The sequence below is a fragment of the Aquarana catesbeiana genome, linkage group LG13 (genome assembly GCF_042186555.1).
Source record: "Aquarana catesbeiana isolate 2022-GZ linkage group LG13, ASM4218655v1, whole genome shotgun sequence".
In the NCBI taxonomy this organism is placed as follows: Eukaryota; Metazoa; Chordata; class Amphibia; order Anura; family Ranidae; genus Aquarana; species Aquarana catesbeiana.
In genome coordinates this window covers 76,346,889-76,374,518 of record NC_133336.1, presented here as the reverse complement: position 1 = coordinate 76,374,518, position 27,630 = coordinate 76,346,889, and the positions used below count along the sequence as shown (strand labels likewise).

Sequence of the window (27,630 nt, the reverse complement as noted above, 5' to 3'; positions counted from 1 at the left end):
TCAGGACCCCCATCACAGTACCCTGGTACTTGTGCATAAGTCATTATGCACTACCATGCCAGTGATCCAAGCAACCAATAACTGTTGTGGAGGGGATGGGAAACCTGCGCTGGGGACTGGCAGTCTGGATAAATTTGTCACTGGGTTCTGGTGTGACATTAAGGCTAGGTTCACACTCGTGCCATGCGGAAACCACAGCGATTCCTGTGCGGGTGTTCTGAATCGCAGGCAGGTCACACAGCTCCCTTAACCGCTGCGGGTGTCAATATAAAGTTAATGACACCCCCAAATCGTTTTGCAGAACGCAGTGCGAACTGTGGACTCGGATTGCACGGGTCTGAACACCCATATGATCCGATCCAAAATGGTCCCGCGCCATTTTGGTGCAAATGCAATGCGATTCCAGCCAAAGAAACTGTAAGGCTGAATTTGCATCGCACAGATATTGCGTGCGATACGCATGCGGTGCGAATCACATGCGATGTCTGGCATCGCACCAGTGTAAACCCAGCCTTTGTGAAGTTGATTTTGGTGTACAAATGACATCAAGGTCAATAGTGTTAAAGAGCTGAAACTGTCATATTATGCAGCCCTCCTGATCGAAGTGTGAGTAAAGATAGGACTACAAAAATGTCTGGGAATAAAAAAAAAAAAAAAAAAAAATGATGAATCATCACCAGGCTAGGGCACAGGGTCTGCTTTTTTTTCTTTTTGAATCAAAAGGTTTTTTTTTTTTGCTCAAAAAACAAACAGTACATTCAAACATGAATCACGATACACTTTATCCAGATAGTGGATTATCCAACATACCGTCCATTGTTACATTTGTCAATACTTAAACTTAATAGTCTATGCAATAGGGAACCACGAATAGATGCTGAATTTATCTCCTTTTGCACCATATAGCTACCCTTTACTCCACATCACCTATACCCCTGTCCTTGTCCCATCATGTTGTTGAACATCCATCCGGATGTCTCCCTCATTATTCTTTATACCTATACACCTCTCAACAGACTCATATGGACTAACTCCATGGGGCTTATTCCTGGTGTGTCAAGCCATGTGCCCCATAGTTTGTCAAATTTTTCAGGGTTTCCCCTGTGCTGGTATATGTATTTTTCCATTATGAGTGTTTTTCCCATGTGCTGTATCCATGTTTAAATCTTTGGAGGTGCAGCTGATTTCCAGTTCATAAGGATTGTTTTCCTGGCCTGGAACAGCGCTCTGGCGAAAGCGACTCTTGTCCCCTCCTCCGCGATCGCCCCCTCCAGAACTCCCAGTAAACAACTCAGTGAGTCAAGGGGGGCATTGGTCTGGAACACCTGATTCAGTGTAGCCAGAACCTCCGTCCAGTATCTATGGAGTTTGGGGCAGCGCCAGAGGAGGTGAATCAGGTCCCCAGGCACCGTTCTGAACCTGCCGCATAGTGGATCGGGTGCTCTGCCCATTTTGTAATGCTTCACAGGGGTAAAGTGCACTCTCAATAGTATATATAGTTGGGAAACCCTTTGTACCACATTTAGTGAACATGTATTAACTGCTTGTAGGGCCTCTTCCCACAGTTCCCCTGTGATGGGGCCCAAATCTGCCTCCCACTGTGTCACTGCCTTCATAGGATGCCCTTCCAGGAATGACAACAGTAGCATATTATAACATTGTGAAATCATACCTTTTGTGTCCGACGCATCCTGTAGCATGTGAGTGGGGGACTGAATCCATTCCATTGCGTCCCCTTGTGCTCTAACAGCATGTTGTAATTGTAAATAGTAAAATAGCATGTTGGGAGGTAGTGCATATTTGGATTGTAGGTCATTGAATGAGAGCAAGGTCCCATTATGAAAAATGTGTCTCAAATTGGTTATACCCATGGGGCGCCACCTGGGCCCTTGTCGGATCTTAGCTAATTCTGTGTATGTTTTATTTCCCCATATTTGGCTGTAGGTTGTGAACCCCGTCACGTTTTGTAGTTGTTTAGTCTTGTTCCACACCTTTTGAAGGAGTGTATACGTGGGCATTTGTTTGTTTGGCCTTTGAAAGTGTTGAGCTTCTAGTCCCTCGGGTATAGATTCCGCCCCCCAGCCAATCAGCATGAGTTTGGCCGATGAGCCAGTCGGCAAGGAGGCCATGGTACCTATCAGGTGCTGTAGCTGTGCGGCCAGGTAATATATCCAAGGGTTGGGAAGGGCGAGCCCCCCCCTCCTTCGGGTATTGCAATTGCTCTAATTTAATTCTAGGAGGTTTGGTATGCCATAGTAACAGCCTGAATAAGTAGTTGACTACTCTAAATATCTTCAGTGTAATGACTACTGGCATGTTACGTAGCATGTATAAAAACTGCGGCATCAGAATCATCTTGATGAGATTTGTCTTTCCTGCTAGCGACATTTTGAGTTTGTTTCATATGTTTATTTTATCTCTAAAATGAGTTAACAAGGGATATAGGTTTAGTTTGCAAAATTCAGTTAGTTTAGGGGAGATGTGTATACCCAAGTATTTGAATGAGAACACTATAGGTACCAGGCAAGAGGGCCCCATCTATAAACATTAAGGCCGATTTGGTCCAGTTAATTGTAAGGCCTGAAAAATGGCCGAACTCTGTGATAAGGAAAATTACCTGAATCAATGAGCCCTCCACATCTTCCAAAAAAGAGAAGCATATCGTCGGCATAGAGCATGATTTTTTTCATGCAGTTCGCCATAACGGAATCCCTTAATCTGTGGACAGTTTCTCACTTGAGCTGCAAGGGGCTCGATGGCCAGAGCATGGTGCTTCCATCTCCACACGCGCTTGGTGGGTCAGAGTTGGAAGAGTCATTGTACCTTTGTAGGTTTGCAGTTCCTCATCAGTGTAGTTGTCACATGGTTTGTATAGATTGACATAAAAAGATGCTAGTTCAGCTATTTGCTCAGGATCATTCACCAGCCGTCCCAAGGAGCTACGTATCGCTCCTATAGCAGGGGACGACTGCTGAGATCTGGCGATTCTGGCCAGTAGTCTGCCAGTTTTTTCAGCTTCCTCATAAAATGCTTGTTTAGTAAAGAACCTTTTACGTTCCGCGGCGGAGAATCTCAACCGGTCCAGGGAGTCCTGGCCCGAGATCCATGCCTCCCTCGCGGAATCTGACGGGTCTAGGACATATGCAAGCTCCAGTTGCCTCACTTGGTCTTCTACCTGTACCATTAGGGCCAATGAATTATGTTTAATGGCGACAATTTCAGCTATAAACGTACCCCTCAGACATGCCTTGAAGGCACCCCCATCTCAGTGTTAGATTGGTGTGCAAACGGTTATCAAAAAAGTATTGTTCTGTTTCACCACACGCTCATGTGAGGTGAAAAGTTTTAGCCAGTGGGGACATTCAACTTCCATGGTGCCCTGGGCAGAGAGGCTGCTGGACAGGTAATGAGGTGTACAGCCAGTGGGGAGTGATCGGATATCCCCCTGGGGAAATATTCCACCCTGGTGACCATGGTTAAAAGTTGCGGGGACCTTATGCAGAGGTCAATGCAGGATAGCGACCCACGCATTTTGGAGAAGCTTGAAAATTGTTTAGTTGTTGGTGTTTTGCTCTCTATACATCTGTCCAGCCCACCTCCTGCAGTAGTCGGCTCAGAACGGTGCCCCTGCCCCCTGACGGCGGCTGGGCTGGAGGATGTCTATCCAGTCTGGGATCTAGGTATCCATTAAAGTCCCCCATGATCATTGTGGGGACATCATGTTTATCGACCAGGCAAGACAGGAGAAGCTGCAGTATCTCTCTAGAGAATGGGGGGGGGGGATTATATACACAAAGGCTAAATATCGCTGTTAAGGTAAACACTTTGCAATACAAAAATATGAATCTACCCAAAGGGTCTGTGACTGCTTCCAATTCCTGGTAGGCCAAGGATTTGTGTACCAGTACACTCACTCCACGCGAGTATGCAGTGTGAGTGGAGTGGTATGCCTTGCCCACCCAACAATATTGCAGAAATCCAACCGTGTCTTTTGTAAGGTGAGTCTCCTGGAGGCTCACTATGGCAGGATGGCACTTTTTCAGGCATGTGCTTATCATAGTGCGTTTCAGTGGGTCATGAACGCCACGGACGTTCCAGGTCACAACCGGGGTGGTAGCTATGTTGGAAATGGTAAAGTGCTGTATCCAGGGAATGAGGGCTGCGTCACCCCAGTCCCGGGCAATGATAAGTCAGCAGACACATCATGGGTATACAGTTCTTGCAAGTGGCAGTCGGTATTGATTTGGCGTGGTAACGTGTTTCGTCGGCAGAAGCAGGGGGGTGAGAGTTCCAGAGCAAAGTGCATCAGTGAAACCAGTGAGACTGTAAAAACCTGTCCTGAACTGGTCTGTCGGGTGCGTGCTGCATACCCGCAGGAGGCAGGGGTAAATTCCCTCTTTCCATCCTCACGCCAAGAGTCGTTCAGTGAACTTGTGCCAACAGGGCACCAAATAACCCGCCCCCTTAACTGGGGCACGGTGTAGTTCCGTGAGTCCGCGTGGGCATAACTTCCCCACAGTAACCTAAGTAATGGTGAATCAAGTTCTAACACAGCTTTTGTCAAAACGCTAGCTTTGAAAAAGTGTACATTGTCCCGCACTGTAAATGGTAGACTTAAAATGTCTGCAAGTTACATACGGACCCTGTGGCGTTGTGAGGCGGACATCAGTCTCCTATGACGGCTTCTCTGCGTCTCCTGAGATCCTGTTCATTGTGGTCCAGCCATGCAGAAGAATCAGAGGCAGATTAAAAAAAGGTGGACTGCCCTTTGGCAGTAATGCGCCGGGTACAGCATGGCATATGTAACTTGAATTCTCAGCAGGCGTTTCTTCACTTCAGTGAACTTGGCCCTTTTGCACTGCACCTCTGCCGAAAAGTCAGGGTAAAATGAAACTTTAGTCCCATTGTAGTGTACTGCGCCTCTCTCCCTGGCCAATCTGAGTATTATCTGATCTCTCTATCTTTATAGTTCAAGAGCCTGGCCAGCATGGCTCTTGGTGGGCTGCCAGGGGGAAGGGGTCTTGGCGGCATGCGATGTGCCCGTTCCACCGCAAACAGTGTGGTGAAGGCCTCTTTACGGAATATGTCCTGGAGCCATGTTTCTGTGAAGGCCGTGGGGTCCCTGCCCTCTACTTTCTCTGGGAGCCCCACAATGCGAACATTGTTCCGCCTTAAGCGGTTCGCAATGTCGTCGGTTTTGGCGTTAGCCTGTGCTGATTGTAGTGCAGTTCTGGCATCTCTGGTGGGGGGGGGTAACAAATCCTCCACCTCACTGATCCTGCCCTCCAGAGCCGTGGTCCTCTCTCATCTTTTGGAGATCCTGTCGCAGGAGAGACACTGTTTCAGCGAGGCCTCCAAACTGCTCCTTCAGACCATCAACAGACGCTGTACATTTCTGCACAGCACGCAGGATTTCATTAAGGCCCCTTTTTACACTGGGGCGGTGGGGGCATCGGCAGTAAAACAGCGCTATTTTTAGCGCTGTTCTACCGTCGTTTTTGCAGCGGTATTCGGCCGCTAGCGGTGCGCTGGCGGCCGAAAAAGGGTTAAAACCGCTCGCATAGTGCGGCTACAGCCGCGCTGCCCCACTGATTTCAATGGGCAGGAGCGGCACCGCTCCAAAGATGCGGCTTGCAGGAGTTTTTTTCTTCTCCTGCCAGCGCACCGCTTCAGTGTGAAAGCCCTCGGGCTTTCACACTGAACAAACAGTAGAGGCTGTTTTGGGTCGGTTTGCAGGCGGTATTTTTAGCGCAATAACGCCTGCAAACCGCCCCAGTGTGAAAGGGCTCTTAGTGTAGGCTGCTGTGTCTCTTCCTGCATTCCATCAAACAAGTCAGGGGTGGGTACAGGAGAGCTCTCTAGGGGCAATGTGTCATCTAGAGCTGAGGCGCCATGTTGTCTATTGGGCTCATGTGCAGGTGTCTGCAGCGGTGGGGGAAGCGAGCAGCTTGGTCCCTGCAACTTCTGTATGTAATACAGCATGTCTCTGGGCTGCTCTTTCCCCAGTTGTTTCAGTGTTATTTCTCACTCCAAGCCTTTGTAATAGTTTTTGGGAAGTGTTGCAGTGGTTGTACATGACTTAGTTCAGTTTATAGATTTGCAGAGTGTTGGAACTTAAACTGCAGTAATGTCTACCACCCAATGACATTTTAGTTTCCAATGGAGGAAGGTCATATACATAGGATTTGGTTGCTGTGAGCACTGCTTTTTCAATGTTGCTTCCAGCCTTGTTTTGGTTTTAATGTACAATCAGTGCAGATGTTTTTTCCTTAGTCACCATGCTGCATGCTGTGGGTTCTCTCTCCTCTCACTGTATTGTGTGATGGAACGCTTGCCGTTGCTATGCAGACCTTATGCTGCATCTATTCCCCGGAGATTGCTGATAGGATGTCTATGGAGACCTGCAGACAACAGTGACTGTTGAACATATAGCTCAGCCAGTGCTCAGGATCTGTAAATAACTGTCATGTTTCTTATTTAGGTAATATTTTGTTCTTGTAAAGGCCAACTCAGTCCCAACCTAATAATGCTTTTGGGTGGGTGTAGGTCCAGCTTCTTGTATCTCTTTATAGTGTCCAATGGCAGAATATTCTGCTTTGCCTTCCCGTCAAAGGTGTCTCTCTCTTGCAGCTGAATTTGTTCTGTTATGTAACTCCATCGGGGGGGGGGGGGGGGGGGGGTAATATGACACATTCCTTAGCTATGAAATGCTGGTGGTGTTGGTCAGAGGTCAGGAATTCTTGGGTGATCTCCACCTTTACTAGAATCTCAGAGATGCAAGAAGTTGGCATTGGGTAAACTTCCAGTAGTCATGAAAAACTGAAATGGTTTTGGATGAAGATGGGCTTTAAATTCAAGAATAAATCCCTAATGTGATAATATACAGCAACCGTAAGAATTTTCAAGAAAGCTGTACCGTTCTCATTAAAAAGCAGACCCTGGGGGCGTGGCCTGGAAGGGCATGTGAGCAGTCGCACTGCACGCAGCTCCCGCTACTGATCCTCCATTGATCCTGATGCCACTACGGATCTATGCCGAAAACAGACCCAGAGTCACAGCCCAACCTCACAGGCAGCCACAAAGACAACCAGCGTTCGTTGGAGCCCATGATGACCCGAAAGGGAGAAAAAGAGGCTGAGGCCGCGGCTGCCATGGAGGGCCAAGATGGCACCGGCTCCCCTCAGCCCCAGCGTGTGTCCCAGACTTCAAGAGCCTGGGTCGTTAAGGGAGAGGTAGTGTCTGGCAACCCCACGTTCCTTAGTCAGCCATGGAGCATAAGCTAGGTCTCTGCCTGCCAGGCATTTTTCCAGGGATACCCAGAGCCTGGATCGGGTATGGAAACGACAGTTCAATATCAGCTGGAGAACGATAGATAGCCCTATAATACCCCCGAATATTCGGTATACCTAAGCCTCCGGCCCTCTGTGCATTTCAGCACTCGCATAGCTATGCAGGGTCTCTTTGCATTCCACACAAATATAGAGAACATGCTAGTGATTGATGAGAAAAAGGTGCTTGACAAAGGCACCATCTGCAAATAGAAGAGCACTCACGGGAGGATATTCATCTTAATGATATTCACCCGCCCTAACCAGGTAAAGGCAGTTTTAATCCAGCGTTTGAGATAGTTTCGAACCGCTGCCAGTAGAGAGGGGTAGTTACTATGGAAAAAGAGTCTGAAAGCGATTAGTGACTTGAATACCCAGGTATTTTATAGAGTACTTAGCCCACGTAAAGGGGAACGCCGCCCGTAGGCTATCCGCAAGTGAAGGGGAAAGTACTAATCGGTAAGATCTGACTTTGAATTATTAACTTTAAAATTGGAGAGAGCTCCAAACTGATGAAGTTCCTTCATGAGGTTCGGCACCGAGATCAGGGGTTCCGTTAAGTGGAACAATAAATCGTCCGCATAGGCCGATAATTTGTGTTCCACGTTTCCAACCGTCAGCCCTTTAATGTCCGGGTTAGCCCGTATCTTACGCAGCAGCTGTTCCAAAGTAAGGGAGAACAGGAGGGGCGAAAGGGGGCACCTCTGTCTCATGCCATTCCTGATCGGGAATCGGGGGGGGGGGGGAGAAGAGGCCATTCACCTTGACCTGGGCACTGGCGGTGGAATAGAAGCCCATGATCCATGTCAGCATGTCCAGTTCACTTCTAATCAATTTATATTATTTTCAACCTGGTGAAGGTGGCAGTTTGACCCCCAAAAGGCACTGGATACTCTTAATTGTTACATAACATGCAGTCAGACATTTTTAGATTAGATGTTCAGAGTGGCAGTGGATGCAGAAAACCATTCGGTGCCGGTGTTATTCGGGTCCATATACTGAACACCCTTGTCTCCCCCACAAGTGGCTTAGCTGTTTCGATCTATAAATATAACCTAAAAGTTTTGTCTCACATTCTGAAGCTGGCAGAGCTGCTAGTATGTAAATTGAATAAACCACCTCAATCATAAACCCGGAGTGAATGTGTGGTTTTTTTTACCTCGCTGGAAGATCACCAAAGCAATGTTTGGCACCTCCAACACCCCCATTAGAGCACCATCTAGACCATTATTGGGTATTATTTGGTAATTTTTTGTTCCTGATTTAAGCCTATCCATCTAGTATGTGCTCAGCTAAAGCAGGCAGCTACACACAAAAAAGCACAATGTCTTTTATTGACTTGGCAATATACCTAAGCCTCCGGCCCTCTTTGTGCGTTTCAGCACTCGCATAGCTATGCGGGGTCTCTGTGCATTCCACACAAATTCAGAGAACATGCTAGTGATTGATGAGAAAAAGGTGCTTGGCAAAGGCACCATCTGCAAATAGAAGAGCACTCACGGAGGATATTCATCTTAATGATATTCACCCACCCTAACCAAGTAAAGGCAGTTTTAGTCCAGTGTCTTTTATTGACTTGTTAGAATGAAAATAAATAAAAAATGTATTTATAATATTAAGTTTAGGGACTAGCCTTGTCGCCAAGAAGCCTCCGGGACCACAACCCGTGCAGCTGTCATGTAACAGTCCACAGAGCTCCCTCTTCCACCTCCAAACCAGTGGTCACGTATAAGAAGTATGGTTTGTTTGTTTTTTGGCCCATTTATACTTGCCTAGGTGGATGCAGCATCTGTCCCTGGCGCCTCTACACTGAGAACCGAGCAATCGAACATCGCTGAATTGCACTCCTGTGACCCATAGGAGAAACCCAGCCAAACGAGCTCAGGCTGGACTTCTCCTTTAACAAGGTCACACACAAAAGATTTAAACAAATCCACTAATCCGAGGTGTGGAATTTTTGAAAAAAAAAAAAAAAAAAGAGAAGTCAGCCTCAGTTAAAGGTAAATCCCAACACCGGAGAAATCCAAAACCAGCAGACATCATTTAACCCACATCATTAAGCTTCATATAAAATATAATGATGGTCTTGTATTATACACTACTTTATAGCATAGCTCTAGTGACACACTCAGAACCACCTGTATTACAGTCCTAGGGTATTTGTTCTACTAATTTATTACACGTTAGCAGAAGAGCATAATTCTGTGTTGATAAACTCTTTGGGAGATTTTGCAGAGATTGTACCACCAGATTGTAATCAGCATAAAGTTCATGCAACATTAATGACTATTATCACTAAACCCAAATAAAAATACCCATCACTCTGTCTATTTTAGGCCTTGGATCATCCGGACTTGCAGTTTTATAGGGACACATTGAGGACATTTTGGACATAACGTGGACATAACGTTATGTGCCTGTGAGGTCAGACATTTTGGACATACATGGTGGACATAACGTATGACAACGTTACCTTAGGGCCGATTTAGATCTGTGCGTTGCAGAAACCCACGGGTAACCTAAATGTGCATTACGTGCATTAAGGCATAGCATGACCATTCACTTTGAACGGTGCCTCAGTGCACATGTGCTGAAACACATACTGCATCATATTGCTTTGTGTGAAAAACATTAAAGCTGAGCTCCACCCAAAAGGGGACATTCCACTTGTTTGTCTCCTCCCCTCCTCTGCTGCCACATTTGGCACCTTTCGAGGGAGGGGGAAGTGAGTACCTGGTTTTGACAAGTACCCACTCCCAGTTCCGGCTGATTTTGCCACTGGGAACTCCGCCGGACGTTCGGCCCCCCCTTCTCCTCCCCCCACCGCCGGGCCATTGACAAAGTGCAGCGCGCTTCATGCATGGGCAGTATGAAACCAGCTGTGAAGCCGCAAGCACCCGTGGTTGTGGAGTCAACCTCAACTTTATAGGAATGGTCCAAATTTATACTTCTGATCTACTTTGAGATATGGCGTTCAGTGAAAGATATCAATTTTTACATCATGTGTTCAGTTTGAACTGCCCAAGTTTAAGATAAATTGACTTTATTCCAGTACAAGGATTTCTGAAAGACTGTACTGTAAGATCAAACAGGACAATACAGTACAAGGTAGTTTTTATTATGTGTTAAAGTCTTTGCTGGCACTGGAACATTTTCATAGCGGGCTGCCAAATTCTAGCACTATTTATGCTAAAAACCAGAACAGCTTGAATCTGAAGAGAGAATCCAGGATCCGCTTATCTGATCGACTCCTTTGGCTTTATCGGTTGTGCTCATATCTGAGGCAACGTCTTTTGGCTGCACATTGCACTTAAAGCTGAACTCCAGGCAAACTGATAAATACATAGATAAAAATCAAAAAAATGACAGCTGTTTTACCTGCCAAAGTGTTTGGATTGATATCCGTCCATCTGAGTACTATCCACAATACTTTTTTTTTATTTGCACCAACATCCAAATTTCCAGGACAAGCTTTTGGGGTGTACCCCCTTTTTCCAAGCTCCATGCAGTACTAATACACAAAGTTTTAGCAAAATGTGAATTCTCATGTGAGATCGTCACATGACAGATTACATGCGAGTGGCCACGATTAGCTGTGGGATCCATCAGCCTCCCATTGATTTCAATGGGGCTGCCACCCTCAGCTAATCACCAGGAACCCCCTGCTGCTGGGGTTCTCATATATAATCAGAGGTAGAATACGTTCACAGGTGTGAATGTACCCTTATAGGTCGTGTGCCTCCCCCAGCCTCTGACTAGGCAGTGGAACAAGAACCTGCAGACCGATTGGCACATCGCTCTCACACCTATCCACAAGTTTCAACTAGCTGCATTTTCTTTCTCCCTCTCCCAATCTGCTTGGCAGCACTGTGATCATCGCTTCAAACCCCAACCACGGCACTACCTGCATGGAGTTTGCATGTTCTCTTTGCTCCTGCATGTGTTTCCTCAAGGGCCTTTGGTTTCCTACCACACTCCAAAAAGTCATGCTAGTAGGTAAATCGGCTCTAGTATGTGTATGTATGAATGTGAGTTAGGGACTTTAGATTGTAAGCTCCTTGAGGACAGGGACACCTAAAACTAGGTACCTGCCCCCCCCCCCCCCAAGAAAAAACAAAAACAAATAAAAAAAACACAAACATCCAAAAGCGGGAGAGGAGGGGAGGAAGACTGCTTTAAAGTGGAACTTCCCCTTTAAGGTAAAGCTCCACGTTAAATACTCCCTGCTAAAATGGGTATAGCGGCAAAACGTTTTTTACTTAGAAAAAATTAAGAGACGTTTTGCCTTTATAAAAAGTTTTGGCTTTATAACCACTGTAACTGTGGGTATTTAAAGTGGAACTTTACCTTAAAGTGTTTGTAAAGGTGTTTTTTTTTTTTTTTTAAAATAACAAACATGTTATACTTACCTTCACTGTGCAGCTCGTTCTGCACAGAGTGGCCCCGAACCTCGTCTTCTGGGGTCCCTCGGCGGCTGTTTCAGCTCCTCCCCGCAAGCATTCACCACCTTAATGCGAGCTCCCTCGCACGGTGGTGAGTGCTTGCGGGCGCGCTCCCGTGATACAGCCGGCGGCTATAGCCGCTCGCTGTATCACTCGGCCCCGCCCCCCGGCGCGCCGCGTCATCGGATGTGATTGACAGCAGCGCGAGCCAATGGCTGCGCTGCTTTCAATCCATCCACTGCAGCCAATCAGCGGCCAGGGTGAGCGGAGGAACAGATGTCGGGAACGCGAAGCTGACTTTCGAGGCGTCAGGTAAGTAAAACGGGGGGGCTGGGGGCGGCGGTTCTGTCAGAAGTTTTTTCACCTTAATGCATAGAATGCATTAAGGTGAAAAAATTTTTACCTTTACAACCCCTTTAAGGCTCCGTTCATATCTCTGCATTACGAATCGTGCACACAATTGCCGCAATTCGAAATAGCGGCAAATCGCTGGGTGCCCATGCGTTCCCTGTCAATTTCAATAGCGCCCCAAACGCGCCTCAATTTTCCCATGATTCATCGTGCAACAATCGCAGTAAAATCGTGCAAACAGAATCAAGGGACGCCTGTCGCTCAAAAGAAGAGCTTCTTTTGGGCGACAGGCGTTCCGTGATTCTGTTTGCGCGATTTTACCACGATTGTCGCCTGATACGCCAAGATGTGAATGGAGCCTTAAAGAGAGGTTCTGGTTTAACGCATGCTTCATCCCTTCCTCTCCCACCTTTTAGAGGTTTGTGTTACCCCCCATCCGAAAACACTTACTGGACACCACTCTCATTCTAGCACTGTCCCCCTGGCAGCCAGCTCTGCTCTCTCTCGAGTAGGACAGGGCTGTGTGCATCTATGAACACACACAGCCTGGCTCAGAAGTGCGTCCACACGGAAGTGCCCCAATATCACACAGCTTCCGAGGGAGTCAGTTGGAGAAGAGGAGGACACTGCCAGCGGGGGGGCCCCAGAAGAGGCGGTAAGGGGGCCACAACATGCAAGTATAAGCCTCTTTTTTTAATAAAAAAAATAAATAAATAAATACAAACTAGATACTAGAAACTTTAATATCCCTTTAAGTTACAAAATGCTTTATATACAGGAAGGCAACTGCGGTCCCTGTTTTTAGGCAGATGAGTTCACACTTTAATATTTCTTCAAGGTGAAAAAAAGAAAAACCACACATGCACGCAATGCTACAGTGTAACAGCAGTGTTCTAAGCACACATTTCTTAAAAACTCCAGCTAATCCTTTGGATACCAGTTTGCTAAAGTTCTAAGGTTGTAGCTTAACAACCGCCAAAAAAACATAACAGAATAATATCCTGTAAAGTCAATGTCTTAGCTTAGAGAAAGCATTGGCTGCTCTTTCCTGACTAGTTATGTTGACATAAGTTTGTTCCATCTCTAAGGCTGGACTTCACAGTTAAGCATCCTGAGGGTCATTCGTTACATTTTTTTTTTTTTTAAATACAAAATGTGTCTATGCAAATAGTAATAATAATAATATTATTAATAAAATGTTCTAAATACATGACTTCTAAGGCGGACATACATTATACAATTTTCCTTTTTCAAACATTTTATTCAGATTTTTTTCAAATAAAGAGTGTACAAAAAAGGAAATTCATTAAATAGTACATCCAATAGTGTATACAAATATATTGTAAACACAAAAAAAAAAAAAAAGGAAAAAAAAAAATTCCTTTAGATTTACCAAAACCATAAAATATATGGGGGGGTTGTTTACGAAAGGCAAATCCACTTTGCACTGCAAGTGCACTTGGAAGTGCAATCGCTCTAAATCTAAGGGGTAGATCTGAAATGAGGGGAAGCTCTGCTGATTTTATCATCCAGTCACGTGCAAGGTAAAATGCTGTTTTTTATTTTCCTTGCATGTCCCCCTCGGATCTACAGCGACTTTACTTCCAAGTGCACTTTCAATGACTTTCAAGTGCACTTGCAGTGCAAAGTGGATTTTCCTTTAGTAAATAACCCCCATGGTGTCAGACTTAGGCTTAATGTACACAGGACCTTTTACAATATCCCCTGAATGATTCAACTGTTCTTCAAAAAACAGTCAAAAATGTATCTCCATTAAAAACACCTGTAAACGAAACATGGCTAAAACATGAGTTACCGTGTTTACAAGCTGTTACAGGCATTTGGCGTGTCAAATGCCTCTGAACATCCATCCTGAAAGCATTTATTTGCTTTCCAAAAAATGTTTCTAAACGCAACTGCCTAAAAAAGGACTATAAGGCCTCATGCACTCGAGACGCTGTTAAACGCGCGTTCAGAGGCAGTTGGACACTTTTTTCAACTGAACTCATTCAATGTTATCCTACATGTCCATGTACACAGTCTCGTTTTTTGGCGTTTAGGCAGTTGAGTTTAGCCTCGTTTTTCCAGAAGCAAAAAATGGGTTCAGACGCAAAAGTTTTCCACGTTTCAGACGCCAAACATGGCTAAACGCCGGTACCACGTTTACGTTTATAAGTGTTCTTAAAAGGAACCCTATTTTTTGGACCAGAAAACACAGAAATATGATGGTAAACTGCAGCAGAAAATGACATTTTGCGACCTGACTTTGGGGCCCCATATCTCGGGGCCCCTTGGTGCTGTGCAAACACAGTGGAACTAGCACTGCAACATATCCAAATTTGGGGTTCCTAGCACCAAGTGGCCCTGAGATACGGGGCCCCAAAGTCGGGTCGCAAAATGTCAAGCACTTTTCTGCAGCAGAGAATGACATTTTGCGACCCGAGTTTGGGGCCCTATATCTTGGGGCCACTTGGTGCTAGGAACCCCAAATTTGGTGTGCAAACACAGTGGAACTGGAACTACAACATATCCAAATTTGCGACCCGACTTTGGGGCTTTGGTTATGTTGTAATGTTAGTTCCACTGTGTTAGCACACCAAATTTGGGGTTCCTAGCGCCAAATGGCCCTGAGATACGGGGCCCCAAATTTGGGTCGCAAAATGTCATTCTCTGCTCTGCAGACGCAAACGCAGTAAAACGCAGCTAAACGCGGCATGCAAATGCGGCAAAACAGGTGTTTCTAAGCGCCAGTTTCAGCTTTTAAAAACATGTATTCAGCAGAGTTTGCACGGGCGTCTCGTGTGCAAGAAGCCTAAAACGACCCTGTGTACATGTACTGATAAGATAACAGAGGAGAGTTCAGAAGCAGCTGAAAAAAACGCCCAACTGCTCCTAAACATCCATTTACCAGCAGCAGTGTACATGAAGCTTAAAAGAAGTAGTAAACCCTGATGGGTTTTACTTCCTCTTTATTCCCTTGCAAAGTAAAAGCATAATGGGCTAGTATGAATCGTATACTAGCCCATTATGTGGCACTAGCCTGCAAACGAAGCCCGCAATGTCCCCGCTGGTGGAAGTTTCCATCCGCGCCCCTCTTCCTTCCCGGGGCCGCGGACTCCGGCTCTGTGACTGGCCGGAGCCACATGACGTCACTCCCGCACGGGAGCCGCCAGTCACAGCACATGCTGGGGAAGAAATGGCAAGGAGGGCCATTTTTTCACTGCGCATGCGCCGAAGACATCATCGGCTCACTACAAAGTATGTATCTTCTAAACCGCGCACGTTTCGGTGATATTTTCAGTACATAAAAGGTAACCCTTATTATAGGTTTACTTGTAAAAATGTCTCAGGGGGGTTTACAACCACTTTAAAGTGGATGTAAACCACATTCATGAAATCTGACCTGGGCACATATCTGTAGTGTTTACTTATCTCCCTCCAAAGCACTAAGTCCCATCTCTTTCTGTTGCTCCTTCCCTCTGTTATCAGCATGATAACTTCTGACAAGCTCTCTGACACACGAGATAAAAGCAGCTGGAAATGTGTGTCAGGGAGGGAACTTAGAGATAGATAAGTAGAGAGCTGGTCTATTCAGACTGCAAGTTCCTTCATTCCTCTGCCTATGTGGAGGGGGGTGTGCCTTCCCTCCAATCAGATCACACAGTATAGCCCAGACTCCACTTCCACTGCTGAAACAGGAAGAACATTTCTAACACTATGTGCACTTTCTAAGGGTTTAGAAAGGGAAAGAAAGAAAGCAGATATACATGTAAAACTTATGTAGGGAGATTTGTTTCGTCCCTGTGTATCATCTGAGGCTGTTCACTTCACTGGGTATAGGAGAGGGTTTACATCCACTTTAAACACTTTAGATTTGTGTGCAATCAGGCAGGCTCTTGCACTACATAGTCGAAGGGAAATCTAAAGGAAACTGAACAAGAAAATTGTATAATGTATGGCCAGCTTGACATACAGTACATTTAAATACAACACAGCTATTCAGAAACGTCCTCAGCTCAGACAATTCATGAACAATGCCTGGAACTTAGAAGTCAATTTAATCCAGAAACTATTCCACAAGTAAAGCCCTTTCCAGCTACACTTCACTTATCAGGCCATGATTCAAGGCCTATTCACACCACTGGTGGAATCTACCTCAGCACTTAATTTTTAACTTTATTTAAATGCCATTTAACATGTGGATGTGCTTTGTAGTGAGTTTTTGTGCATTGAGTTGCATAAAGATATATAGACATGCTGCACTTCTTTGCAAAGTACTTGTATGGTGTTAACAGGGAACATAGATTGTTTTCCATGTGCCTGGTTCACAATTTTTTTCTGATTATCTTCGTGTTGAGCCTGCATTCATAAACACAGCTAGTGTGAATGAGTCCATAAAATGTATTAAAATTAAATTAGCAGGATTAAAATGTTTTACAATTAAACACCCCAAACTTCTGATTAGCACCCTCACACTGAGTAGTCTGCACATAATTTACTATAAAAATATGATGTAGAACACTATGAAACTATGTCAGATTTTTACTGCGCACACTGCAGCTTTTCTCATGAAAACACAAAGTACATCAGCTGATTAATAAGGAACCAGCCCTTCCCCATTATGTGACCAGGCTGGTGAAACCGCTTTTTCTTCACAGCAACAAAAGTTAGGAATCGGTTACTAAATTTGTTAAAATCCCTGCAATGTACATTGGTCATCCCTGAGGGTTTTATTTTTTCAACATACAGTATAAAAACAAAAAAAACACATTATAAATACCTTTTTTTCTTTTCTTTTTTTTTTTATTTCTTTCTTTTTTTTTAAGGTGATCACATGCCATCTGTTCTCAGCTGCATAAAGAGTTGGAGGGAGGAGAAGCAACAGTGCACGGATCTTCCCAATGAAAGGCTGTGTGTCAGGACAAGTCTGATCATTGTAGGAGAGCAGGCTGAGTTCCCAGCATAGCTAGAGAACTGATCGTAGTGGGGTTGATTTACTAAAACTGAAGAGTGCAAAATCTGGTTCAGTTGTGTAGCTTGATCAATTATGCTTTGACAAAAAAAACCTGGGTAATTAAAAAAAAAAAAAAAAAAAAAAAAAAAAAACACACACCCACACTTACCTGCTCTGTGCAGTGGTTTTGCACAGAGCAGCCACAATCCTCCTCTTTTTTTTGTGTCCCCTGCTGGTGCTCCTGGCTCCTCCTCTTCAGCCAGTGCCCCCAAAAGCAAGCTGCTTGGCCCTGGGGGCACTGGTGCACGCTCACTCCTGAACCCCGCTCTATGCATCCATAGGACACACAGAGCCGCGGCTTGGCCCCGCCCCCTGCTCTCTCCTCATTGGCTCAATGGCTGTGACGGACAGTATGGCTCCCTCTGCTATCTGAGCCAATGAGGAATGAGACACCCAGGAGAAGCTCTGATCTCTTGCACATCGCTGGATTAACAGGGAGCGTAGGCAAGTATTACGGGGGTCGCTGCACATAGAAGGTTTTTTACCTTCATGCATAGAATGCACAACAGTAAAAAAAAACTTGAGCCTTTAAAAACACATGCTTCATTTTTTTCCCCGATTTAGCCAGCAAGCTAAACAAACTAACAGATTCCTTGTTTCACACAGGTGGTTGGAGGAATCCCCCCCCCCCCCCCATGGGACACTATTCTTACAGCGGCATCTGCAGATTGATGGAAAATTTTCCAGCACGTCCCTTCAATAGAATAGACATCTGTTTAGCAGGAGGGCCTATGCACTGATTGCAATTTGGCTGGTTCCTGCTGGACCGGCTGCATTTCAATCAAAAACCAGCTTTAAGGTTCTGCATGTACTTTCCACAGTTCAGGTCTGTAATAAACAAACATGCTGTACTTTGTTAGATTCATGCTCCAGCTACCTGCCAAGACCAAGAACCTTTCCTGGAGATTAACTAGCTTCTATTGAACATGACCAGGAGAATTATAGCTGCAATTAATGTCCTCTATAAAAGGAGGAGTTCTTCTAAAAACCACTGATAATCCCACAAGAGCCGTGGAATGGCCAGGCCCAAAAAGTTGAAAAGGTTATTCTGCATCTGGTGCAGGGGCCGGGATCAATCCCAGATGACTGATACTAATCATGTCATTCTATATACAATAAGATACAGAATCGGACAATTCTCTGTTCTGTGCAAAGGAATTCTATACAATACATCTGGGAAAAATAAATCATCTTCCTAAAGGAAATCTTTGCTTTATTCACCTCAAATACGCCAAGCAGAATTTTTGGATTAAGCGTTGGGGAGAATCCCTGACCGCAGAGCAAAGTGTTTAATATGCACAAGGCATGATGGAGTCCACAGTTCCGAGAAGCAATGCTCCCTGTTCACATAGTAGTTAAAAGTGTATGCAATGCCAAAACTTTGCTTTGGATATATTAAGAAACGCTTAAAGGGATAGTCCACCTTTCATATCGGGTTTCATGTTACCCATACTGTATGGGTAAGGTGCAACATTAAAGCAGAACTTCACTCTCTCAATCAACATGGACTATTTTTAATTCTTATGCTTCTAGCATTAGTAAATATATATTTACTTGTTTTACATTTCTTCAGTTACTTCCTGGTTTCTTGCCTAGGCAAATGATGTCATACATCCCAAGAGTCTTCAGTAGGGGAGGAGGGGCTTTCTCAGCCAAGCACACCCTGCTGTCTGCATGCCTGAGCTAAGGGCAGGTAGATTCCAGGAAGTAAATGCTACATGAATCATCTACCCTTACTCAAGATAGCCACAGCCAGAAATGCTATTGGGTGTTTGTCAAAGTGATTTCTCAACAAAATTAAGCATGGAAACATGGATGGACGGGTGAGTTTGCTTTGAATATTAAAAATGAATCAACTAGCATTTTTGGTTTGTGAAACACCAATTTGAAGAGCAGGCTCCACCTTCCTGCAAAGAGGAGTTTGAATTTAGTATTAATGTACGTGGCTCTGCCCACACAGCCACATCATTCTCTTCACTTCCTGTTACAGAGAATTAACAGGAAGTAAGAGGACCCCCCCCATTTCTGTTCTTGTGAGGCATTTTGGATATCCCATCACTTATTGTATGAGAGCCAGGACAAATAGGAAAAAACAAAAACAAAACTTTTGGCTTTTGCTTTTCTAAAGCCAAATATTTTTGGAGAATAGAATGGAAAAGTGTTACAATGTTTTTTTTTGTTTTTTTTCCTGTCTGCGTCCCCACTGGAGAGATTCACCACCACCTTTTGCCAATGTGAGTGATAACTGAAATTAGGACAGAAAGTGATGGCAAATTTTGGGTTCACTCAGGACAGGATGGGATAAGATATCTACCAAAAGGGACACTTACAGTATAAAGGATTTTAAACCCTTCCATACTCTATCCCCACCAAAAAAGGTGAGCTTTAAATATAGACATTGAAACCTAAAAACATACTATATTGTAGCTTACTAGTCTTTAGATGTAGTGGCTGCATTTGTTTTGTTTTTCTTTAACACCTGGTAAACCTAAAAATAACACACAAAAATAGAAATGGAAGCACCAAAGCACTGCTAAGAGGTCTAAATACAAATTTATTCCAATAAAAGTCAGGGAGACAATCTAAAATATATCCAACGTGTTCTGGTTTGGCTGCCAGCTGCTAACAAGAGCTGTGCTTGTAATCACACTGAATAGAAAGTTCTATATTAGACTAGTCACAATGTTGTCAATCAAGCCCTGATGAAGGGAGAACTCTTGTATGAAACACGTTGGATAATTTTAGGATTGTATCCCTGAAAATTATCAGAATAAAGTTATATCTGGACCTCTTAGCAGTGGTGTGGAGCTTCAGTTTACATTTTTGTTACACTACAAGCCAAGGAGACCGTGTAGATCCTCTGGTGTTTATAAGCTGTCTGCCCAGGAATCAGAATTTACAACACCAGTGAGATAACACTTTGTGTCCAGTGTCATTTTCACACTTTCTTGTAAAAAGAACACTTTCTGTCCCTTCATGTCTACGTTTTTTTATTTGTTTTCCCAACCTCATCTCTGGTGCCATAGCTGTCACAAAGGGTGTATTTCAAACACGGATGCGTTTATTTTCAGTACACGATGGATTGATGGGACTAGTAGTTCACACAATAAAGTTAAGGTTCTTTGCGCACTTTTAATGCACGGGGGCCACTGCATTTCTGGCAGGATCAATCAGTATTTTCTGTTCTTGCTGAAAATGTATATGCCTGAAAAGTAAAAAAACTAATGCAGCCACCACATCTCAGGACTGGTAAGCTGTAATAATACATTTATGTTTATGGGGTTAGCTACACTTTAAAAACACACAAAAGTCTGTCACCAAGCCGCATGGCTGCAATGCCGACTTCCAGGACTTTCCTGAGCTGCAGACTTGTTCCAGGTCAGTGACTAGGAAAAAAATTCAAGTTAGAAAAAGTCAGCATAACAGGGAGTCAGCTAACCATTTAGAAGCAGGTGAGTAATGTCAGCTCTCATTTCTCTGACAGTACTTAGCAGTGGAGTACAGTGCCTGCTGTCCATAGACATTAACCTGCATCTAAAGAAATGACAGCAGGAAGCTGACCACCCGCTGCATGTCCCCATACAGGACAATGAAAGGAGCACTTCCCATCCGCTCCAATCATACAGTGCTGAAATCTATCAAATAGAAGTGTACAAATGAACAACCATTAAACTAACCGTAACAAAATTTACTCAAATGCTACCTCCCCATTTGTTTCCATAAAAAGTATAAATCATGGTCTTTGTATATCTGTTGTCCTATTAAAAGACTGATATTCCACAATATGCTGAAAAAAAAATGCTCCCCATATTTGCCCAATTATGGGAAAAAGAAAGGAAATAAAATTGGAGAAGCCACCAGCTGGAAAAATAGAAGGGCTGAGGATGACATGTGGAACATGTGCCTGTCCTCTGTGGTGATGGGATCAGTGACTGCCACACTGCTGGCCCGACAGGCCAAAAGGGGTAATTGTGAGATTGACACCTTCCTACCCTTGTGAGACGAGGAAGAGTCATCTGTCACCACTCTGCCATTTCCAGTTAGGGTAGCCTTAAAAAAGAGACACACATGCTTTTGTTATCTAGGGCCCAGGGTAGATAAAAATCAATAATTAAAAAATAAATAAATAATAATAGGCTTTTTTTTTTTTATTTAAATCTGATTTTTGATTATTTTTATCAAATTAATTTTAACAAAATGCTTTTGGAGTAAAAATCTTTCTAAAGATAGCTTTCTATTTAGGATACATTAATAATTTAGTTTATTCAGCATGAAATGGAGCTTAGTTATGTAACATGAGGCTGTATATTCTGCAATATTTACATTTTTGGTAAACTCATTCAATGAATCCAAGCTCTGCAAGCTGAGCTAACATTCACTGCATTGATGCATTCACACAATGTCACAGTAACCATGAGATAAAACAAAGTTCAGGAATATCCCTTTATCCCATTGTTTTACAAATCTATGTACACTACAAACTGTGTAATTGAATCCGTTCTGATATCGCTGTTTTACTAACCTGACAGCTTATTATTCCTAATAGGAAACCTTCATTTTATTTGCATAGATTAAGATTCTAACTACCATCAAGAATGAGTCCTTACATTTAAAGAGCACCTGTCATTTCAGATCCATCATGGCAGCGCCTGTTAGCGGGCATCCACTCACCTGCTGCTGCCACATCCCTCACCTTGTTGTGTCACTGCCCCATCACCAGCCGTCCCATTAAAGTGAATGGAACTGTCGGTGAGTCAAAAGCGGGTCAGAGGAGCCGCTGCGGGACAGAGATGACAGTTGCTCTTTAAAAATCATGATTTAAACACAGAATTGACTTAAAGCGATGTTCCACCCGCAATTTTTTTTTTTTTTTTAAAGTCAGCAGCTACAAACACTGTAGCTGCTGACTTTTAATAAGGACACTTACCTGTCCAGGGAGCCCGCGATGTCAGCCCCCCCGAGGCCAATCCATCCATCGGATTGGGTGCAGGCGCCACCATTCTAATTAAGAGAAACTGGCAGTGGAGCCTTGTGGCTTCATTGCCCGTTTCCTACTGCGCAGGCGCGAGTCACGTGGAGCTTTGTGAATGGCCAGCTGTCTTCTGAGACACACACATGTCCCAGAACACATGGGGGGGGGGGGGGGGCGCGCAAAAGAAGAGGATATGACGTCCTGCGCCGCGGACCAGATGGATTGGAAGTACAGGCTGTACTTCATAAAAAGTTAGAAGAAAAAAAAATTAATTAGCCAAAAACAAGGGGTGGAGAGGTGGTCTTTCATTTAAGACCACCTCTCAAAATTGGGTGGAACTCCACTTTAAATCAAGCCCTTTTTACTAATGATTTAAATCAAATCCACCCTGCTAGGGCCTGATTTAGCCCTTGTGAGTCAGGAGGAAAAGGGGTGGTCCTCGCTTTATGTCCTTAAAGTGAACCTGTACAGGGGGAGGCAGCAGGTTTACTTTTAAAGCCCGATTCCCCACCTTTATTTCACTCTGCTGTCAGACCATTCAGTTGCTGAAAACTGTGGAAATACCAGGTACATCTGGGTACGGAGAAGGCCCTTTCACACCCGAGCGACACTGCCGCATCACTTTTTTGCACAATTTTGTGGTGCGTTTTTGAAGTGGCACCATTTGTTTTGAATAGGCCTCCCTCAGCTCCAAAAAGATGCACAAAAGAAGTTTGTGTACCAAAATGTGGAACAGAGCGTGTCTACGTTTGGTGTTGCATGTTTTGCTGCTATTTTCGTGCGTTTTGTTGCATGACAATCACGGTAAAAATAGCACCGCGTTTGGGGAGCCATTAAGAAATAAATGGCACCGCAACAGGATCCAGCGGTATTCTGCAATTCTGGAATAGCAGGCAGAATTGTGTGAATTCCAATATGCTCAGGTGTGAACGGAGCCTGATTGCCAGACAACGAACATATTCAATGAAAAACAATGGTCGTTTTAAATACTTTAACGGCGATCATGCCGTTAGTGGCGGCACCAGCGAGCATGTGCGGGAGTGATGTCATCGTCACAGCTCCGGACCCGCGATACCCGGAAAGAAGATGGAGGCTTCGTAGGAGAAGGGACAGCGGTGACATCGCAGGCTGCCTTGTCAGGTAAGTGACATATAATGGGCTACTATGCGATGCATAGTAGCCCATTATGCTTTACCTTTGCAGGGAAACAAAGAGGAAGTAAACTCATCAGGGTTTACTTCCTCTTTAATGACCATTAATACAATTGTGTGCATACAGCCCTGTGGCTACAGTTTGGGGAAGGCCCTTTTCTATTCCTGCATGTACCCCTGTGCAGAAAGCCACGTACACACAATGAGATTATCAGACAAATGATCGTCCGTTTTTTTTTTTTTTTTGCATGCTAGTCTCATATCAAAAATGAAGAGGTTACTAAAGTTACGAACATATTTGGACAACAGAATCTAATGGGTTGTATTGCATTGTAATGTATTCTATCGTTTCCGAGCATGCGTGGTCTTGCTCTTCTGATTTTTTCGGAGGAATACTGTTCTGATTAAACAAAAATGGTATGATCTGGTATCATACGAGAACAATTTTTGTGTTTATCCCTTTGGATAATTTCAGACAAACTTTTGCGACCAGCCCTCGAAAGCGGTGTACTAATGATCAGATTGTCATAAGGTCGCTTCGAAAACAGTATTTTCCATCCAATTTTCTGATTGTGTATACAAGGCATTAGGGTCATCACACAGATTCAAATCTAATGTACAATCAAATTTAGATTTACCAAAGCTATGTAATATAGAGGACCTACCTAATCTACTCAATCAACTTGCATCCAGTCAGGCAGACCCTATACCAGTGGTCTCCAAACTGCGGCCCGGGGGCCAGATGCGGCTCTTTGCTTTCTTTTATCTGGCCCTTGGGGTGCTATTTTATTCACTGACATGAATGAGGGACACAATTCCTCCCAATGACAGGGACACCAACAATGGGGCCCAATGACATCAAAGATGGGGCAATAAAACCAACAATAAAGACCACTGACACCAGTGATGGGGCACAATTTCTTCCAATGACACCAACAATGGGACCCAATAACACCAATGATGGGGCACAATTAATTGCAATTACACCAATGATGGGGCACAATCCTTCCAATGACACCAACAATGGGGCCCAATGATAGGGAAAAATTCCTTCCACTGACACTGGGACACTTTGTACTCCTGATGGCCACAGTCTGCCCCCCCTAAAGTCTGAAGAACAGTAAACCGGCACTTTGTTTGAAAAGTTTGGAGACCCCTACCCTATGCAATAGAGTTGTTGGTAGATCTAAACAAGATTATACAATCAGGTAGTAATGTGTGTGGTGAGCTTAAATCCAGCTCCATAAAGACATGGTTGACCAGTTTGGTGTGAAGAACTGGGGTGTCCTGACCTCAATCCTACTGTACACCTCAGGGATGAATTGGAACATTAGTCGCAAGCCATGTCTTCTCATCCATCAGTACCTGACCTCAGAAATGGCTGAATGGGCATCACAGAAACTGAAAGTCTTTTTACAATCCTTCCCAGAAGAGCAGAGGTGGTGAAGCACATACACGCGTGATGGTCAGGTGCCCACAAACTGTTTGCCAGATTCTCTTAGCGGCTTCTGGACTTACATGAACTTTTCATTTGTCTACCTCTATATATGAGCAGCAGTTGACAGACTTTTACAGTTTTTAAGCTGGCTACACACTATACAGTTTTTATACAAATTTCCTTCAGATTTACCAAAACCATAAAATATGAGGTCAAACCTAAACACTTTCAAATTGTATGCAATCAGGCAGGTCCTTGCTCTAAAAATAGTTGAAGGCAACTCTAAAGGAAATTGAACAAAAAAAAAAAAAAATTGTATGTGTATTCAGCTTAAAAAAAAAAAAAAAAAAAAAAAGAAGGAAGAAGGACACACAAAAATCTGCAGAACAGTTGGTTAATCCAATCCCTTTGATCGCTGCATTGACATATGACAAAACACAAGTGAACAGGTCAGAGATCAGACACACACGAACCCACCTTGCTGCCAATGTCTTCCTTCTTAGCTCCAGGCTTGTGTCTTCGCAGCTTTATCGAAGGAGAGCGGAGCAGGTTTTTCAAGCGACTGGTTATGGTTGTTCCAGTTTCCATCGTTGCCATTATTTGGGGTTAAAAATTCCTTTGTGTAATAAAAGCAATAAAAAAAAAAAAAACGTACAAGTTCCTCCCAGGGGCTGTAGTGCTGCCAGTCAGTCCCGCTGCATTATTACATAGTGCAGGGCTCAGGTACAGAGAGCCCACTGCTGTCAGCATGTGCCGATGCCACCATGACTCCCCATGCTCCTGGGCTTTTGTTACCAAGTAGAAAAGAAGAAGGATGGGCCGCGGGGTGGAGGGAATCGCTGTCAGATTTTCACAACCTGGAATAACAGAAAGAACAGCCAGTATGAGAGAGTGGCGAACAGTAAATTTATGGCAGTGCAATGCAGTGCTTGCTGTGTGCTCTGCCGACACACACAGGGATTACAGGGGATAGCACCGGCTTGCCAACACATTTGAAAAATGCAACAATAACAGTTTCACAATGAAGGCAGTAAATACTAGCTCCCAGTACATAGTGCCGTCATGTGCTGCGCTGTCACTTCTTTGTTAGCTGGGACGCAGCGTGAGACAAGTGAATGAATGCACATTGGGGACACTCCTCCCAACTGTCCAGACGTAGGGCTGAAACCTGGCCATTCTCTCTACTCTGCTTTGTATTTGGAGGATAGAAGTGCCCTTTTTACATATTTGCAGTTTCTTCACCCTCACAAGTAGGTTTAGCTTTGCCTGCATAATTGTGAGCTGCATTCACATGTGGAAAAAGATTTGCTTTTTTTTTTTTTTTTTTAAAGCTGACAAATCTGCATGGCGATAAAGATTTCTGCAATGCACAGGAAATTTTACATTGCATATTTTTAGTTTTATTTATTATCATTATTTTAATAAATAAGAACTCAAGTATAACTGAAAGAGGTGCAGTCTAGGGCAGCCATTCTCAACCTTTTTACACCAGGAGAATCCAGTAAATAATTTTCAGATCTTGGGTAATGCTAAAATTAAAGAGTATGGAAACCCAACACTTCATATTCCTGCCGTACCATGTACCTGTATGAGAAAGTATCCTGTTCTCTTTGTATTGCTTCCTTTTAAGCTGCACGATTCTGGCCAAAATGAGAATCATGATTTTTCTGCTTAGAATAAAAAGATCACGATTCTCGCGACGTAAAATCTTTCATATTATACAAAAAAAAACTGGGCTAACTTTACTGGTTAGTTTTTTTTTTTTAATTCATTAAAGTATTTTTTTTTTAAAACTGCATCTGAAAGACCGCTGTGCAAATACAGTGTGACATAAAATATTGCAACAACCACCAAAATATATATATATATAAATGTTTGGGGGTTCTAAGTAATTTTCTAGCAAAAAAAAAAAAAAAATTCACTTGAAACCAACAAATGTCAGAAAAAGGTTTAGTGTTTAAACTTTCCTCACTTAGGCTGGGTTCATACTGCTGCGGTGTGGGAACGCTGCGAATCTACTGTGGGTTCCCACATCGCACCGACTCCCATGGCAGCTCACACTGCCATATGTGAACTGCTGGGGAGTGTCATACAATGTTAATGACACCCCCAGTTTAGCTCGCATATCACACTGCGAACTGACAGTTCGGACATGAAACGGATCCAATCTGATTCTGGTCCGAACAAAAAAAAAAAGGGTCCTGTGCGTGTTTGGACCGAATGCGGTGCAATATCAGCCATACTATCTGTATGGCTGATATTGCACCGCACAAACATGGCATGTGATGTGAACAGCAGTGCGCTGCGAATCACATGCGATGTCTGCCACTGCAGCAGTGTGAACCCAGCCTTACACACAAAGTCTATTCCTCTGACAAATGGTTACAATGTTTATACTTAAGTTCCACTGCTAAAGAATATTGTGATTTTTGGCAGACAGCCCATTTTTTTTCTTCCTTTCTTTTCACGCTGTGGCTTCAGAAGAGCAGAGAGAATTCTTTGCATAGCAAGAATCGTGAAACACTTGTGTCAAAATTGCAACGGGGGGAAAAAAAAATTTAAAAAAAATTGCGATAACAATTCTTGACAATTAATCGTGCAGCTCTACTTCTTTTGTGTGAAATGCCTGGTGTTCCTGCCAGTCCCTCTGCTTTCCTATTAAAAACTGACCACACTAGGTGGGAGAACACACTGTGGTCAGTTCTCTAGCTATGCTGGGAACTAAGCCCACTCTCTTCCCCAATGATCAGACTTGTCCTGACACCCCCCCGCGCACAGCTTTGCACTAGGAAGCTCAGTGCATTGCTGCTTCTCCTCCCCCAGCTCCTATGCAGGTGAGAAAAGAGGGAATGTGATCATTTGTAAAGAAAAAGAAAAAAGAAAAAAAAAAAAAAAAAACACAAATGTTTTTCCTTTAATTTCTTTTTTAAACTG

At 43.9% G+C, this 27,630-nt stretch overlaps 1 protein-coding gene across 2 annotated transcripts in view; it reads right to left on the bottom strand.

Annotated features, from left to right (window-relative positions):
• Nucleotides 1-27,630, bottom strand: part of MAPKBP1 (mitogen-activated protein kinase binding protein 1) — a 255,393-nt gene that overhangs the window by 213,297 nt on the left and 14,466 nt on the right. For both annotated transcript variants that reach the window (XM_073609140.1, XM_073609141.1), the window contains exon 2: nucleotides 25,174-25,553. In XM_073609140.1, the coding sequence (XP_073465241.1) occupies nucleotides 25,174-25,293 (120 nt within the window). In that variant the 5' untranslated portion in view covers nucleotides 25,294-25,553. The remainder of the gene's footprint in view (nucleotides 1-25,173; nucleotides 25,554-27,630) is intronic.